The sequence below is a fragment of the Alligator sinensis genome, unplaced genomic scaffold, assembly GCF_000455745.1.
Source record: "Alligator sinensis unplaced genomic scaffold, ASM45574v1 scaffold1176_1, whole genome shotgun sequence".
Classification (NCBI taxonomy): domain Eukaryota; kingdom Metazoa; phylum Chordata; order Crocodylia; family Alligatoridae; genus Alligator; species Alligator sinensis.
This window is the reverse complement of record NW_005842590.1, coordinates 345,864-365,170: the sequence shown is the minus strand read 5'-3', so window position 1 is coordinate 365,170 and position 19,307 is coordinate 345,864. Positions and strand designations below refer to the sequence as shown.

Sequence of the window (19,307 nt, the reverse complement as noted above, 5' to 3'; positions counted from 1 at the left end):
ATATATATATATATATATATAAACACCCACCCACACACACATATATATACATATATTGAATAGTTTAAGAACACATAATATTGCCCCTTTGTAGTCTTATATTTTGATTACAAATGGCTACAAGGGACTTACCTGGCTCCAGTTCATAGCTCTACAGATTTAACTAAATAAAACTATAGGATTACAGAACATGATGGATAATCATAATCTTTCAAATGTGCCACTCAACAGTGGGCTGTAACTGAGAAAATTCAAATATTGGTGTAACTGTGTCAAAGAAGCCTTATATTTAGCTGCAACACTTAACATTCGAGAGCATTTAGAAATACAGCCAAGTATACAGATTCCAGATGCACAAAATGGGAAATAATATTGTGATTTCAGGCTTCATTGAACTGGAGCGGAGCTGAACCAAACTACAGTTAAACAAATGTCTACAGAGAAAATGGGCAAGAATACATTGTTTTGGCCTTCTTAGGAGCCGATCCTGTGAGGTGCTGAGAAGCTTCAGCCTTTGTTTACAACAAGGGTGTTGAAGATATAGCCTGTGCACTGGATCTGGCTTGTGGAGCCCTAGCACACAACCTGAAGTGCTGCCTGTGGGTCTCCAACTGGTCCAGCAATACCGCATGGTAAAGTTTGTCTGGTGTGGGCTGCACATGGTGCAGGGCTAGTCTAGGTTGTGTTGCGTGCAGCCTGTGCTGGACTGGCCCTGTACTCTGGATACAGGACTGGTCCAGACTGGGCTCACAGACTGGCCACTTGTCTGATCCAGCACCCCAAACTGGTCTGGTATGGGTGCCACAACTAGCATATGCCCTTGCACCAGCCCTGTATGCTGTGTGGCCCATGAGGCTGGAGATGGCACGCTCTATATCAGTGATCACCAACCAGTGGATCACAATCCACTGGTAGATCTCGGAGCCTCTCGCAGTAGATCACAGAGCCTCTTGTTGTCGATCCAAGGGTGGGCTGGGGGGCTGAGTGCCCGCATGCCTGCACGTGCATGCCCCAGGCCAGTAGGTCAGTCCATGGGGGTGGGGGCTAGATCAAGGCCTCCATGGTGAGGGACAGTGCTGCAGAGGCAGGAGCAGGGGGTAAGTTGAGTGGGGACCCGGCCAGGTGGGACTTACCTGCTGGGAAGGCGTGTCCCCAAATAATTTTTTTTCCCTTTGTCTTGATCTGCCCTTCCTTCCCTTCCCACAGACTTACCTGCTGGGTGGCGGATTGGCAGTGATGGTAGATCTTGGGGTGCTTTTAAATGCAAAAGATGATCTCCTACTTAAAAAGTTTGGAGATCACTGATCTACATGCAGTTCATGGGACTGGTTTGGGGGCATATGCTGTATGTGGCACCCACGCCACACTGGCATGCTGGATTCAGGGCTGGCCTAAATTGGGCCTATAGATCAGCCCTGCATATCAGATCCAGCATGCAGGCCTGGGTTGGCACAGGTGCCACAGGTACCATGTGCCTCAGACTGCCACTGTGTCCTGAATGTAGCGCATGCTTCAGACCAGGCTCACATGCCACGTGCCACACATAGGGCTGGGGTCAGGGCCAGAGCTGGTGGGTGCTGCATGTGGTGCACAGGGCTGGAGCTGGCACATGTGCTGGACCTGGTCCAGGGCACACACTTCATGCAGTGCCCACACTGGATTATCTGTGCAGCTGGATCTGGCATGTAAGACCAGTCTATGGGCTCAGTCAGGCCAGCAGACTAGCCCTGTGTTCCTCATCCAGCCTGTGAGACCAGATAAGTGTTAAACCCCTGGTTTACAAGGTTCATGGTTGTAATAGGTGTTCTGCACCCCAAAATGACACCCAACACGTCTCGGGAGTTCTACTATATCACCAATTTCCTTTGCTTGTGTTCCCATGGTGCACACTGCTTACAGTCAATCTGGTGACCTCACAGTGTAGATGAGGAGAATCTCTGAAGCCAAGGCCAAACACCCGGATCCTGCTGCAATCAGAAATTCGTATATCGCAGAGTCCCCTGTTCTCTAAGTCTGTGATTTCTAAAGCGTGATCTGAAAGATTGAGATAAATATAATATTTTAGAGCGCAAAACTTCATATGGTTTTTAGGCCAATTTTATTGGATTTTTCTTGCTGTTCCCCTAGGTTTTTTTTTAACTAACTTCCCTAGTGTTTATGGCTCACATACCTGGTCTGTCTCCTTTGAAATTTCATTTACAAAGGATGCAGTCATATAGAGCAGCAGCAACAATCATCATAGAAGGAGATCAACCTTTGCTAGGATAATAATCCAAATGAGTGTAAAGAACAACATGGGAAGAGATGTTTCCTTTCAAAGGAATTATATCTGCCATAATACTAACATAACTCACAGGGATGTTGTGCCTGTGAGGGTTAAGTCATTCATCAGAGGAACTCAGCTCTGCAGCTAGTCAGCACAAGGGCCATGCACCATTTAAGTTTCACTTAAACCCTGTTTTGAAGGATTAAATGGGACTTAAGTGATGTATAGTCCTTTGCTGTCCCTCTGCCCAAGGTTGAATTTCAACCATTAATGTTTGTAAAGTGCTTTATGATTCTCAAGCGGGTGGCATGACATAAATACTAAGTGGTATTGATGTTTTCCTTATGCTATGATATAATCATCACCCAAGGAAGCACAGGAGAGGAATGTTTAAATCTTTACATACTGAGTTAAATTTTCACCTGACTAAGGATATGGGCAAGCAAACAAGTTACTAGAAGGTAAACAAGGGTGTGGATTTATAGTATGGCAGTGTCTCTACCAGTGTGGATGCTTTTAATCCCTGGTACATGAAAGCTTCTCTGTAGTAGTTTATTCCTCTTTCATTTAAGGGGAAAGGAGACTAAATTATTGTGTATTATTTTAGGTATCTATAATGTAATGTGCCTTTTGCTGTTGAGAGGATCAGAGTGCAATTGTCCAGAATTCTAAATTTTATCCAGGAGGCTGAAGTTAACACCTCTTTCCTTGCAAAAAAATACAATGCAATGGATCTTTGTATCAAGTTACTTACTAATAGCTCCCATCAACATACTATTTTAGTACTTGCCTTACTTCTATCATGACTGGAAGAAAAATTGTAGTTTTTCATTTCTTCAGTCAGACTAACATTTTAAGGGTAGAAGACATTATTATGTACACCTAATCTGACATGCAGCGTATATACCACAGGCTGTAGAATTCATTGTACTGATTGTTGCAACAAATTCATAATTTTGGTTTAGTTGCAGCACCTTCAGCAACACCTTATTGCCTAACACTATAATGGGACATTAGTTCAGTTCTGATTTAGAGGGCAAAGTGCAACCAGCTGAATTGGCAATAAAACCTCCTACAGTATCTGGCTTTTTTAGGGGTCTGCCAACTAAGCACTGACTACATTTAATGCTGCTTAAATTTTGTGATCCCAGAAGGTTACAACCCAAAGCAATATAGTTGCATGCCACTTACTTTCCTTGGTGGGGTGCGGGAGGTGGGGGGAGGGGAGGGGAGGTGGGGAAGGCAAAAGAGCATAATGCAAATGTAGGAAATTGTAAAAGGCATCTCCTGTGCTTTTGAAATGCTTTTATGCAGTCTGGTTCAAGATTTTATTGCAGCAATATTAATGGCACTGTTGGGCACAAAAGCTATATTTACTAAAAGACAAACAGTTTACAGCTTATCAGCATTCACTGGTTATTTGAGTAGTCCTGTAATGTACAAAACTATTAGTCAGATGTAGTGAACAGTTTTGATAAATTGATTTCTTTTGTAGTTAGTGCATAAAAGTAAAAAATGCTTCATTATGCTTTTCATGAGATTTTAATAGTCGCACCCACTAGTGCTGTTGTAGCTAAGATTGCATTAGCTTTACTATTACCTTTTCAGATTTTAAAACAATATTCATATAACCTGGAAAGAAAGCAAAGACAGGAATGGATGTGCAAAGCTTTCTTCTTCACAGAGGCTATGTTCACAGTGTCCCTAAAAGCAGGCTTGTTTGCAGTATAGCCATCTGTGCCCTTTTATATGGGTTTTATCACATCCTATTATGCATCTAAACAACATTGAGTGTTTTGGATAACAGCAAAAGATATTTAGCCACAGTGGAATCCAGAGTGACTTATACCATCAGTCTAGTATATAGTATTTGCTTTATGCCTAGGTCTTTTTACCCTTCTCACAATGTCATCAAATTTGTTTAAATCCAGGGAAAATATTTCTCATATATTTTAAGAAATCTTCTCCCAAGGCTTGTAATGCAATGGGTTAGAGCAGGGTAAACATGGGATAGTTTTGGTGATAATTTTGTAGAAAAAAATTTTGACCTGTGGTTTTCCTGCCATCCCTCCCCTGAGGAAGAAAGTCAGATTTGATTTTTTTTCCCTTTCAGCTCCCTCTGGGAGCACTTCCAGATGCACAAGTTCAGTTGCTGGGCAGAAGTATCTTAATTTTCCTTTACTGGTCCATACCAGTCAACTTAAAGCTGGGTAGCAAAATCTCGGGTGGAAGCCTCATGCAGAACTTTTCACTAGGAGCCTTTTGGGGACAAAAATAGAAGGGGAAGGTGAGAGGGAGAGTGGGGCAAATGGTCATTTTAATAATGTGTTATGGCTGATGTTGCCAGAAAGGGGTGCTTAAAGTTTAGACATGAGATCCAACCAAATTGGCCTGATTTATAAAATCACTCATTTCTCAAATGTTTCTGGAAAATCAGGTGAGGTTCTTTGGGTAGATGTGATATCTTTTATTAAACCAACTGCATGGGCAACTGGTGCCTCCTGAGTCAGGGGGGCACATGCCTCCACAGCTACCAGTCAGCGACCGGGAAGGGGAGATCCTGCCATGGCCAATTGTACTGACTCAGAAGCGTGAGCAGTGCCCCCACTCCCTGGCCGTTGTTCATGGGGGGGCACTGGCGCTTCCACCTGCCCCTCCTGCCTGTTGCCTAACTAGGGAGCGCTGCCTGTCAGGGGGTGCACCAGCGCTCTCAGGGGGTGCACGTGCACCCCTGTGCACCCCCTAAGTGTCACCACTGACCAACTGAGTAGTTTGAAAAAAGTTCTTTGCAAGCTTTTGGGTGCAGTCACCCTTCTTCAGGCATAGGGTGTCTTTGGTGTTCTGAGACTCCAAGGAATGAAAGAAGCTAAAAGTCTGACTGGATGTCAGTGAAAATGTAAATAGATAGAAATTAGGGAAACATAAGACAGAAAAGAGAAGGGGTGGGGTGGGGGGGATGAGGGGGGAAAAAAGCCAAAGGTAAGTAATGGGGACTCTACTGTATTACTTTTTCAAGTTAGAAAAGAGGCTTCCTGTGAAAAAGTAAATAGCTGGAAATTAGGAAGACAAAGGGTAGAAAAGGAGGTGATGGGAGGAAGTGGGGGGGGAAAGAGAAGTGTAAAAGGTCAGGTCTGGCAGGTACCTGGTGAATCACATGTCGAGGAGGTTGTAATGTGTCATAAATCCAATATCTATATTGAGTCCATGAGTTTTTTGTATCCAGTAGATTTATGAAGTGAGGTTCATAGACTCATCTACGAAAGGTGTTTTGTAAGTTCCCTTTGAGGATTAGAACTGAGAAATTGGAGAGAGAGTGATTGTCTTGGAAGAAGTGTGACCCCACAGGTAATTGGGTATTCTTGTCTTTGATAGATTTTTGGTGTGTAACCATGGAACCCTAGTGTAAGAAATATCAGGTTTCATCGAATCCATCCTAAAACTGCTCATCGCCCAAAGACTAAGTTTTATCTAAGATACAACAGACTTCCTGAAAAAACTCAGAAACATAGACCACCTTCCCAGCAATACCCTTCTAGCCACCATGGATGTCACTAGCTTATACACCATCATACCACACCAGGAAGGCATCCAAGACTGTCTTACATATCTACAAGAGCAAGATTACAAATCAGAGTACAGACCTTTACGGTATCACTGAGCTCATATACTTCATCCTGACACACAACAACTTCAGTTTCAACAACCAACACTTCCTTCAGATAATGGGCACAGCTATGGGCACCAAAAATGGACCCACAATATGCCAACCTTTTTATAGCCCACCTGGAAGAAGACTTCCTCAAGAACTGCACCATCAAACCCATGCTATACCTGAGCTACATAGATGACGTCTTCATCATTTGGATCAAAGCCCTCCAGTCTCTGATTGATTTCCACCAAATATTCAATAATCATCACCCCTCCATCAGACTATCATTTGAATACTCTAGCACAAGCATTTTCTTTTTGGGCACCATGATCAATATGCAAAATGGTAAAATACAAACCACTATATACAAGAAACCCACAGACAAACATACATATCTACATAGAACCAGCAATCACCCTAAACACACCAAGAAAGCTGTAATTTACAGCCAAGCTCTCCAATACCACCACATTTGCACTGAGGAGAAGGCACGTAATCACCACCTCACAAATCTCAAAAGGGCCTTCACCCAACAAAGACACTCCTCCAGAGAGATAGAGTATAGTTTAGAAAGAGCCACCCAGATACCACGCGAAGATTTGCTACAGTACAAAAAGAAAATTCCCACAAATCACACACCATTAATTATGACATACCATCCTTCCCTGCAACCTACATGGAAAATCCTCAAACAATTGCAACCCATACTAGAAGAAGATCCAATTCTTAAAGAGATCTTTTCAGAACCACCCATTGCAGCCTTTAAACAAGCACCGAACCTGTTAACCTTATCAAGAGAAGCAAACTCACTATGATCCAAACCACACCAAATGGATCCAGACCATGCCAGGACAACAAATGCAAAACCTGCCAACACATCTCCATCACCCCCACTATAACTACACCCCAAAACTGAACCATCACCATTCCTGGATCTTATGCCTAAACCTCCGGAAATGTTGTATATCTCATCCAGTGCACCAAATGCCCTGATGGAAAATATGTAGAAGAAACCAAACAACAACTGTGCACCAGAATGAACACACACTGAAAATCTATCGAAGACAAGAATATGCAGTTACCTGTGGAAGCACACTTCTCACGGACAATCACTCCCCCTCCAATCTCTCAGTTCTAATCCTCAAAGGGAACTTACAAAACACCTTTCGTAGACAAGCCTACAAACTTCACTGCATAAATCTAATGGATACAAAAAACCATGGACTCAATTTAGACATTGCATTTATGACACATTACAACCTGCCTGACATCTGATTCACCAGGTACCTGCCAGACCTGACCTGTTACACTTTGCCCCCTCCCCTCCTATTCTACCCTTTGTCTTCCTAATTTCCAGCTATTTACCTTTTTCACAGGCAGCCTCTTTTCTACCTTGGAAAACTACTGCAGTACAGTCTTCCTTACTTACCTTTGGCTCCCCCCTTGTTTCCCCCCTCCACCCCTTTTCTATCTTTTGTTTGCCTAATTTCCACCTATATACATTCTTACTGACATCCTGTCAGACTTTTAGTTTCTTTCATTCCTTGGAGTTTCAGAACAGCAAAGACTCCCTATGCCTTAAGAAGGGTGATTGCACCCAAAAGCTTGCAAATAAATTTTCCCCAACTACTCAGTTGGTCTAATAAAAGATATCACATTTACCCAAAGAACCTTGCCTGCCTATGTCCTTAGACCAACATAGTTACAATGAAAAACTGGAATCCGGCCACTTCTCTACAGACCTGAAAATTTAGGAGTCGCATTTGGGTAGCAGTGTAACTAAAGTAATTGACTGAGGCATGAGCCCCAGGCAACCAGTTTGGGGAGTGAGGAGGTATAAAAAAAGCAGATGTCAGCACCACCAGCCGCTCAGTTACTGATGCTGCTTCATGTGCTGCTGTTGCCCAGGGTGCAGATGCACCCAGGCATGACTGTATTTCCAACCCATTTTTTAGAACAGTGATCTATTTGAATGATAACATTTCACGATGACAAAGCCAAAATGTAACAAGATTGGATGCAATTCAAACACTCCCCCACAAGATTTTGGTTAATAGTGTGCTATTCATTTTACTAAGATAAAGAGAAGGTAAAGACAACTGAATTCCCCCTCCCACCACCATTTCTCCCAACTCCAAACTGCTTCAGAAACAATGCATGTATGTATACTGCTGTATGTATACTGCTGAAAGGCCACTTGTAGGTCAGGATAGAAGGCCAATCTGTTGATATACATATGCTGCATATTGGTTGATGTACAGAAAATTTTAGAAAAATGGGGCAAATCCTTATTCTTAAAAAAAGGATCATAGGTTTTGCAGGAGAGCGCAATTTGGATTAGAAAATGTCATGGGCAAGATTTACATATTTTAGGTTGCAAAGGATGAAGTATGAAGGCAAACATGTTTGGTTTGGAATCTTTGCTTTCTACATAAACAGACTTCTCTTAGAAAGCAGTGAGCATTCCCACCTTCAGCTGTTTTCCTCTTGAATAGGCTTCCATAGTAGGCTATACAGAAAAAATGCTAAATTTATAGTTCCTAACATTTCAAGCAGAGCAAATTCCTTCTCTGAGTATTTACATGAATCAGACCTGTTTCAGTGCATGGGCTATGTGATGGACTTTAAAGAAAACAATCTAAAGACATATTTTCTGAAGGATTTTAGAGATAGTTGTTATGGTCCATTATGTAAATAATATGAATAAATCTGGCTTAAAATATACTGGTTACATTTGAATCAAAATCAAGGATTTTGTAAAAGTAAGCCTACTCCAGTCTTGAGGAAGAATAGGCATGGATCTACATTTGGTCTGCACATTTGACTAAAATATTTCATAATGCAAATCAACATTCCTTTGTAGTATTTGCACCCTACACAATACAGCTTTGGGCTAGTGCCTCAGAACCTAAAATTGAAATTGACTGGAAGCTGATTCAAGTAAACAAAAGGAAATTGACTACCCTATTTTTCTTTGTAAAAAGTGGGAGAAAAGTAAATAAGCAGCATAAGTAATGAAAAACAATTTAGGAGGCTGATCCTACAGCTGAAAATGGGTGCATCTCAGTTGAGGTGAAAAATCCACATTAATAATATGATATTTTATTTATAAAACATGGCATTTAGTAGTTTAAAATGTATCAGTGCACTTGACTCTTTCATGCACAGTGTTTAAGATAATAGTGTATTATTACCCAATTATAAAATGTTTTATACTGGCTACTGAGGACTTAAGCTAAGACCTATTTTGAAAAGCATCTCTAGGAAAAAAAGTATTGGCAAGTGTATGCTGACTGCTGGTATTTCTTGCATATCAGGGTCCAGAGTGCCCTACTAGATGACAGCTGTTTCACAGAGTACAATCTTCTAAATGGTGAGTTTAACAAACTAATCAGAATATGCTTTGTGTCATCCATCCTCCCCTACCCTCTGCCTTAATGCTTGATCTTAAATAACATGTGTCTGTGAGTCCCCAGGCTGCAGTCCCTGGCTCTTTAGTTCAAGCTGCTTTTTGTCTTTGGCATCCTCCAAGATAGTGGTTGTCATATAAACACACACTTGTGATCTGTGGACTAAGCTTTGACAATGAGTGGTGCAACCTTTCTAACATTGGTGCCTGAGTATTGGTTCAAGTGTGTATCTAAACAGTACTGTCCTATATCATGCTTGAAAGCAATAATGAAAGGGAACATACTAATATCCTAATTCCGTAAGTACTTATGTATGTGTGTATAAACAGCCATTGGTATCACTCCATTCCTGTATGTAGGGCCCGAATAAAAGCTTGGTATGGCTTTTATATATTGCATTAGAGGTGAATCCATAGGGCTGAATATTGCACGCACATCAAATCTTCTGATGCACCCCAGAGCCGGACGGTCACCAGTGAAGCTGATCTGCGCTCATCCTCAGAGCTTGCACTCAGACCTGCTGAAGACTGAGAGTTTGAGTGGAGCACCTGGGGTTGAACTGAGAGGTGGCTCATAGGTTAACTTTTGGTTCCAGAGTACATCAGTGAACTCAGGTGGGTGGGGTGTGCTTAGCTCATCACTCAGTGGGACCTGCCACTGACACCATATAGTTAAGCCCACAAACTCAATAGTTCCTGGGATTAGGCTCATGGGACACCTATACACATGCTTAACACCTGCTCTAATGCATTCTAGTTCTAATGTCCAGTCTGAACCTACTCTCAAACAATTTGTGGCTGTTATTCTTTGTTTCTCCGGGAGGTGCTTGGGTGAACAGGATCTCTGCCATTCCCCACTGGTCCCCCCTGGTAAGTTTGTAGATGGCCACCAGGTCCCTTCTCAGCCTTCTCTTGTGGAGGCTGAACAGGTTCAGGTCCCGTAGCCTCTCCTCATAGGGTCTGCCCTGCTGTCCCCAGATCATGCAAGTGGCCTTCCTCTGGACCCTCCCAATGCTGGCCACATCTCTCCTAAAGTGCGGCGCCCAGAACTGGACACAGTACTCCAACTGTGGTCTGACCAGTGTTAGAGGTCAGTGTTAGACGCATAGAGGGGGAGGATCACCTCCTTGGCCCTGCTTGTGATGCATCTGTGGATGCATGACAAGGTGCGGTTGGCCTTACTGACCACATCCTCATGTTGGCAGCCCATGTTCATTTTGGAATCAATAATGACTCCAAAATCTCTTTCTGCCACTGTGCTTTTGAGAAGGGAGTTCCCCAGCCTGTAGGTATGCTGCTGGTTCTTACCGCCCAAGTGCAGTACCCTGAACTTGTCAGTATCAGTATTGAATCCCATCCTACTCTCATTTGCCCACCCCTGTAACCTGTCTAGGTCCAGCTCTATCCTGTCCCTCCCTTCTAGCATGCCCACCTCACCCCAGATCTTGGTGTCGTCAGTAAATTTAAACAGGGTGCTTTTCACCCCCTTGTCCAAGTTGCTAATAATGACATTAAACAGTGCAGGCCCAAGGACCAAGCACTGGGGGAACCCACTGCTCACATCCCTCTAGGTCGAATATGACCCATCCACCACCATTCTCTGGGTGTGGCGCCTCAGCCAATTTGTGACCCATCTGACTGTGCAGGCATCATGCCACAGTCGCCTAGCTTTTTAATGAGAATGGGGTGTGAGACAGTGTCAAAGGCCTTCCTGAAGTCCAGAAAGACTACATCCACCGCAACATCTGCGTCCAATAATTTTGTGACCTGATCGTAGAAGGCAATCAGGTTGATTTGACAGGACCTGCCCCTAATAAACCCATGCTGAGCATCATCCCCCTTGCTGGTCCTTCCCACCCAGATGTGCTCCTGGATAATCTTCTCAAAGAGCTTCCCCAGGATCTAAGTAAGACTAATGGGCCTATGCTTGCTCAGGTCCTGCCTTCTCCCTTTTTTTGAAAATGGGGACCACATTGGCCTCTTCCAGTTGTCTGGCACCTGGCCAGAGCACCATGAGTGCTCGTAAACCCATGCCAGGGACCCCTCGATAACCCCTGCCAATTCCCTCAGCACCCTGGGGTGGAGAACATCTGGACCTGCTGATTTGAACACATCCAGCCCCTCCAGAAGTTCCCTAATTTGGTCCTTCCTGACCCTAAGCCTATTAGAGTCTCTCCTGAGTCCATCCTAAATCTCAGTGGGAGAGTCCTGGCCCCTGCACAAAAAAATGGAGGCAAAGAAATTGTTAAAAAGGTCTGCCTTCTCCTCTGGTGCAACCACCAGATTGCCAAACATATCCCACAGGGGCCCCACATTAGCCGGTGCTTTCTTCATACCACCTATGTATTTAAAAAAGGACTCTTTGTTGTCCTTGATCCTTGATGCTAGCCCTAGTTCCATATCTGCCTTAGCTTTCCTAACAGCCCCGCTACAAGCCCAAGCGATGGAGGTATACTCCTCTTTGGTGATAGTCCCTCCCTTCCACTGGGTGTACGCCTCTCCTACCAATCTCCTCAACTTGTTGAAGTTGGCCCTCTTGAAGTCAAGGGCTATTGCCTTACTGCAGGCCCTTGACACCCTGTGTTGGATGGTGAATTCCAGTAGGCTATGATCACTGTCACCCAGGTGGTCAAGAACCTGGAGTCCCCTCAACAGGTCATCACCTGTGGCCAGAACCAGGTCCAGGAGGGCATTCCCCCTGGTGGGACTGTGCACCTCCTGGGTTAAGTGGAGGTCCTGTATCTCAGCAAGGAACTTTTGTGAGCGGTCCGACCTGGCTGACTGCTCCTCCCAGCAGATGTTGTCCCAGCAGATGCCATGTGTATTCAATGTCCCTGTACTTCAAAATGGCAGGGGGGGGGGGTTAGGACAAAATCCTGCAATTTGGGTTTAACTAAAGCCCATTTGATGAACTTTAGTTAAAGCACCCCCACTGCCATTTTGAAGCATGGGACACTGAATGCACAAGACATTGTGTGTGCTTTAATTAGATCAGCTCCCGAGAGCCACTCTAATTAAAGTGCATGCCCCCACCCCTCCCCCCCACTGGAACACGTATAAAGATGGTAACTTACTTCAGGCATGTACTAGTCTTACTGAACACAGAGTTCATAAAATGTACTCATAGGATGCATCTACATGTCACCCTACAGACGCACTATGGTGACATAGTGATCACATGCGTCTTCACATCACCAGCAGCTACTTTGCTGTAGTGGCATGCTCCCCTGTTTTAGTGCACTGCTGCAGTGAAATAGCAGCTAAAAATAACCATGTGCCATGCATACAGTGTGGCAGGGGCAGTTACTACACCATGCTTTAGTATTTCTAAGAGGAAGTACTAAAGCACGGCGCAGTAACATCGTCGCCGTAGGGCAAAGTGTAGATGTGCCCATAAAATACATAAAATTATTCACATGCATGCATATTTGCTGGATCAGTGCCTACATGTCCATGCTATATCAGGATGAATTGTCTTCTGCAATTTAGTAGGTGAATGTTTCTGTTTTTTCTGTTTGCTAATTATCTATAAAACAAGCTTTCATTATTATGAATGTGCTAGTTATTCAAAATTGTTTGAACAGGCATTTGGTGCTTTCGGTTCATGAACTAATAGTAGGAGACTTCTATTGCCAATTTTTTTGTTTGTTTTCTTATTTTGCTTTTAGTTTTACAAGATTTAAGCTTGCAACTTCCTGCAGAGCCTGCACACAGCAGGGTACAAAGTTGTAGGCTTGCATCTGAATGTTTAATTGTAGTCATTTTAAACCATATCTCTCATCCCTTAAAGTTTTGTAGCTGTCGTTTCTATATATTTCAGAAAAATGGTGTTAGCTACATGTTTCACTGAACTGTTTTCACTGCTTTGCATTAAAGCAAATAAACTAATCAGCAGAAAAGATTAATCTCCCTGATCTGATTTGCAGGGAACAGTATGGATCACTGAGCATGCAACCTTCCATGTCCCTTATCATCAGGATTTGATATCCTTTTAAAATTTGGTTTCTATTGACTTTGTAACTATCAAGCTAATAGCCGCACTCTAAGCCAGCCAGGTTTGTGCTTTGGATGGAAAAGAATTGGGAGTTAAAACAATAGATTTAGGGTGGTATTGATGTTTATCTTTTCAGATGTGTGTGTTACATATGGACTATAAAAAAGTAAACTAAAAATTGCTATGGAACGAAAAGTGACTCCAAAACAAAATCAGGCTTGGTAACCCTTTAGAGTCACTTCCAATGCTTTTTCAAGGAAATGCATGTCTCCCCTTGAATTACAAGCTATCAGAGGCCATCCAAATATAACAATGGCAGGTTTAGTTGGGTTCAGAAGTGTTTTGGTTTAGTTTTTCATGTTTGTGTGTTGGGGATTATGTGCATCATGCAGTGGTTTTCCTAGTTATTCAATTGTGGCTTTTATTTGCACAGAATTTGTTTATTACTAAAACAGCTAGAGCAAAAGTCTCTAAAGCAACTAAGTGTTATTTTCAAATATGATATGAAAATATTACCCTTATAACTCCCAAGCCTGGGTCTATACATGATAAGCCTTATTTGATTATGTTAATTCTAAATGCTGTTATTCCCTTTGTTTTCAAGCCTAGAAGTCTATCTTTGCATAGGTGTTTAGGACCACTACTGATGATGCATAATGTGCAATTTTATTTGGGTAAGAGATCCTCCTGATGGTACTGAATCCCTTCAAATGAATCAAGTTCTATGCATAAGAGTTCACAGGAATATTCCTTTTTAGTTATGTTCGTGGGAGTTGGGCATATAGTGCATTTTATAGATTAATGTGAAAAAACAGAATTCAGTTTGCAATTAATATTCATACACCGACATTCTATAATATAACTGAAAAATGCTGAATAACTGAACAATCACCCAACTTTCAGGATTTTCGGCAGCATTTGATATGCATTCTCATATTCATCCCACCTATGTTTTCCAACATACTCATGTAAAGTAGGACAACATAGATATTATGAATCTCCAAAGAAAGGTTTCTATTTACAGGCTTTAGACAGCCTCATCTGCAAAATATAGTTACCTAAATGCACCTTCCCTCATTCCTTTTTGAAGGTACTAGTAACATTTTGAAGGAAATAAGGACATAAGAATGTATTTATAGTACACTTAAGCTCTACCAAAAAAGCTCTGGTTCCACTGGAATAGCAGGACCATGTTAAACAGTGCTATACTATATGTGAAATCTGCATATGGTGCTCCTGGGGTTGCAGGAATCACCCATGAAAGCAAGTGAATGTGATGGAATAAGAAGTGCGTTCCCAGTACATAAACGTCTTTGTTTCACTTTGTCCCTCTGAGTCTTCAGTGGGATTATGGAAGGATCTGGGATCCAGTCCACTTATAGGAATTTTTCAAAAAAGCCCTAATCAGCCAAACAAGAACAAAATCAGAATGTTTGAATAGAAAAATAGAATCAACAATGAGAAACAGTAACAAGAAAAAAAGGGATATTTTAAAGAAACACGGTCTGAGTTTCCCTCGTATATGCTTGTGTGGATCGGGAGTAATTCCATCAGAGACAGTTTGTTCCAGCATTAAACAGTGAAAGGTTTGAAAAGAAAGAATAATGCCTATTTAAATGTTACAGTTCCTTATCACAGCAGTGCCAAAGATACAGTTCGCAGGCCAGATCTGGCCTATGAAGCCCTATCATCAGACAGCATGCAGAGCATGCCAGATGGCTCCAAGCAGTGCCTGCTCCAGCCCCTCTGGGTTTGCGTCCCACACAGAGCCTGCTCCAATGCGCATCAGCTCCATGGCATGTCCCAGACTGGCAGCCACTATGTGTAGCATGATTCCCAAGTGGCAGAGCAGCTGCTGTATGCTGCACAGTCCTGCAGTCCCTAAGCAGCCTCCATATACAACACAGCCCTAGAGCAGCTGGAGTACATAGCATCTACTCCAGCTGCTCCAGGATACCTGCTGAGTCCAGCATGTGGGGCTGGTCCCTTTGTCACTCGTCTGACCTGCGGATGGGTTTTACACCCCTGGGTTATAGAAATAACTTTGTGTTTTGCCCAACCAGGTTAAAGTAGTAGTTACTGTGATGTCCACTTTAGCACATATCAGCATTTCTTTCAAAACTTTTGCTGAGATTGGTATAATTTTTCCAATTAAAAATATATTGCAATCCATGCATTGGAATATAAAGTGATATCCAAAACAAGCTTCAAGAAGAAGAATTTAAATTCAGCTTTAAGAATACTCACTTAATGTATGTGAAGCAAATTAAATAGATGCTTTGTGATACCAAAGAAGTAAACATAATTAAAGCCAGCCCTGTCTTATGAAGTATTATATTTTGTTTATCACTACTTACATGGCCATTAAATCAATGATAAAATGGATCTTGTTATGGGAGACCTAAAATCCACCATGTTTCTTTGTATGGGGTGCTAATTTATTCCTCAGGTTCCCCATTGATATCAGTGGCAGTGGGCACATCTACACGAGACGCTACTGTGCAGTCGTTACTGCACATTTATTTAGTACTGGTATTAGCAAGCACTAAATAAAGTGCAGTAACAGGAATTTCTTTGCAGCAGTACCTGCAAACATCTTTTAAGTGACGCTACTGTTCAGTAGCCTAATAGTGCACAGTAGCATATTAGCACTGTCCATGATGTAACGTGCTACCGCACAGTATTATTTAGCTACTGCACAGTCAGCATCTCGTGTAGACGTGCTCACTGTAGAATAAAGTGCTACTCAACATGAAGATGGTCCCACTATCGCGTTCAGAGACAGATTAAGCTTCATCCATGGCTACTATCTTTCTATATTAAATAAAAACCAAGTTTAAAAGATGGACTACTTTTCCATGGACAGGTTTGGTCCACATTCTAACTGGACATAGTCTAATTTATGCATGGCAAACATCCATTGTCCCAGTGCACCATAATAGCCCATGCTGAATGATCTATCATGCCTACAAAATACATATTACATGTGCCAAAAAGTACGTATTTACTTGGCAGACTAATAGCCCTTAAATAATCATTACAGCCCACCACAAACTGGAAATTAGTTGAGAGCACTGAGCTGATAGGAGTGAAAGAACCATATTTATTTCAGTCACATTTTAAGCTCTTATAAAGAACATTTCAAGTGTGGATATCTGTTTTAACAAAAAGAAGGCTGAGAACCTCAGAACATCTATATTTTACCTTTTAATATTCCCCTCCTGTTTTTTTTCTAAAAATGGAAGTGTAGCATAAACACGACAGATTTAACCTTGATTGCCCACATAATTCAGAGCATTACATCTTTTACACATATGTTAGGCCTTAGGTGTCAGAAAGGCTTAAGGAAATCTCTCATATGCTGTCTGTTCTACAGGAATATGAGAAACATTCGCTTCGAAGTTCTCCAGTTTTGCAGCTTTAATAACTCAGCCCTATGGTGTTATTTAATATAATTTTTGTTTTTAATTAATATTCTCTAATTACTGCTGCAGGAAGAGAACAGGATTCAATCCAAACCAGTATGATAAAATTCAAAATGGTCACTATAATCATTTAAAAATAACAGAGTGTAAATCATGTAACTTCTATTACAAATGGCTACAAGGGACTTACTTGGCTCCAGTTCATAGCTCTACAAATTTAACTGAATCCAAATAGCCTCTTAATAGGAATTTTGAAATCAAGAGATATATTCATTAATATGAAAATGATATATCCCTAAGTATGGTAGGATAACATTAGCGTCTTGTCTTCCTGTAATGTGTTTTATTAACTTTGTTTTCTTTTACTTTGGTGGCTGGAATTTTTTTTCTAGAACGTTCCACATATGAATTGAAATTTAAGCTCAGAACTCTTAAAGTGTCATTACCTCAGTGAAACTAATTTGTCCTTATTATTCCTCATTACCTTTTATTTTGTAATTGCACATCAGAGTTTTAAACAAGCTGCATATAATATCCCACTATGTGTGCTTTACTGGTTATGATTTTTTTTTATAGCCAACATGGTCAATGTATACAAATTGTAGGCACCAACCTGATTTGTTAACCATGGTAATTGGATTCTCCATTTAATTACAGGTGGTAATGACATTTTAAGCACCTTATACAGGTGTTGGGAGTTTTTATGAAATGTGAAGCAACATTAAGAAAGTCTAAGCTCCTGGAACATTGCCAAATTTCAGAGGTGCCTTTCAACTCCAAATTGCAGTTTTCATTTGAGGATAATTATACCTCTGGCCACCTGGACAGCTTCTTGTTGAAATCAAACAGTGCATAAGGAAGAAGCCTATCTGCAAGCAGCACTTCAGCTCTTGTGTATTTAATTATGATTTCATTTTAAATTATTTGAAATGTGTTATATTCTGATTCCTAAAATACATTACATGCAGACCTTACTTTCCTGTACCTTTTGGGGTTATTTATTCCTAGTGTCAGAAATACATTGTCAGGTATTGGCATGCCAGATGGGGTTCTGGTGAACATGGAAGAGAAGAGACATTTCAAAGTGCTGATGGCCTTTGTTACCTAGTTGTGGCAATTTTAAGGCATGCATGTTAATTCTGGTTTGAGAAGATTATACTGTGCTTTGTTTATGTAGAAAGAAACATCCAGAACAAGGAGTATCCCCTGTCTGGTTACTCATACAATCTTCTCCTTTGGTAATGTTTTCTTATGGATGGAATTTAAAAATGATCTAAACAGGACTTCATGGGCGCATCCACACATACAAGCACGTGCGCTTGCAGCAGTTCAAATAGAAGCGGTGCAGATTTGAGCTGGGGCCTTTTGCCTCAGTGCATGTGCCTGGACTTTGGTGTGGGGCAAATTGTGCCACTTGGGGTAAAATAACCCTGCCTGGCTCCTCCTGGATCTCCAGCCGGGGGAGCTAAAGCCTGGGGCCAGCACCTGTGCTGTCCCTAGCAGTATAAAAAGCTACCCTATCCTGGCCTCAGCAGTATAAAAAGCTTCCCTGGCAAGTAGCTCAGGGCTACTCACTCTCAGGAGCTTCTGGGGCCCAGCCAATTGATACCTGGGGACATTACCCTTTGTGGCAGCTGGACTGCTGAAGCAGCCCTGGCAGCCGTCTGGCAATGGGGGCTGCTGCCTGGGTTTGACCTGCTGCACACCTGCCAGACCTGGATGGGGACTGCACAGCCAGTAGAGGCATCTGCCCCTCTGGCCCCCTGCCAGTGGGCTGTAGCTGCAGAGTTGGCCTTTGTGCGGCACTACTGTCCTGTGTGTTCCCTGCCTGGCCATCTGGGCAGCTATCCCCCAGAAGATGTACCAGCTGTGGAAGCCTGTGTTGAACTGTCAAAACATGTCCTCCTGGCCCCAACTGGCCAGAAGGTCAGCCACCTCCAGCTGGGTCCATGGTGCTAGCTCTGAGCTGGCTCCCCTGCCTGGTCCTGCCACTTGCCTCCCTAGCAGGAATTCTGGTGTTCCCTATTTGAAAACTGAAAAGTCCCTGATAAAAAAAATCCCAAAGTCACTTTGTAAAATTCCCCAGAATCCATGTTCTTCCACAATTAAAACAAAAGACCACTATATACAGAGAGAGAGAGAGAGAGCGATCAGTTGGACAATGTTTTATTGATATATCTACAGTGATAAAGCAATTGGGAAGCTGACAGCCCCCCCCACAGGGGTTACAGTCCCTCACAGGGGCTACAGCCCCTCAAACAGGGGCTACAGCCCCCCAATAGGGGCCACATGGCCCTGCAGGGGCTACCACCCCCCCCCACCTGCCGCTTGCACCCCCAGCCCCCTCCAATGGCTGCCTCACTGAGCCCCAGCCTCTCAGCGCTTAAAAAAGAAAAGCAAGAAACATAAAAAGCCTTGTACTCACTGGTAGTACCAGGGACTGTGGGGACTCTGGTTGGCAGGGCATTGTGCAGCTCTGGCTGTCATCCCACCCTTGTGCTGCTGGGGGGGGCGGGCAACAGCAGCTGCTACTGTGGCTAGTGCCTGCTTGGTGAGTGCAGGCT

The 19,307-nt window shown here is 42.6% G+C and overlaps 1 protein-coding gene across 1 annotated transcript in view; it reads right to left on the bottom strand.

Annotated features, from left to right (window-relative positions):
- The window catches only part of LOC102384375 (von Willebrand factor D and EGF domain-containing protein-like), a 328,357-nt gene that overhangs the window by 128,197 nt on the left and 180,853 nt on the right, over window positions 1-19,307 (bottom strand). Inside the window, exon 13 of the mRNA XM_025214561.1 lies at window positions 1,898-2,034. Coding sequence (XP_025070346.1) covers window positions 1,898-2,034 — 137 coding nt within the window. The remainder of the gene's footprint in view (window positions 1-1,897; window positions 2,035-19,307) is intronic.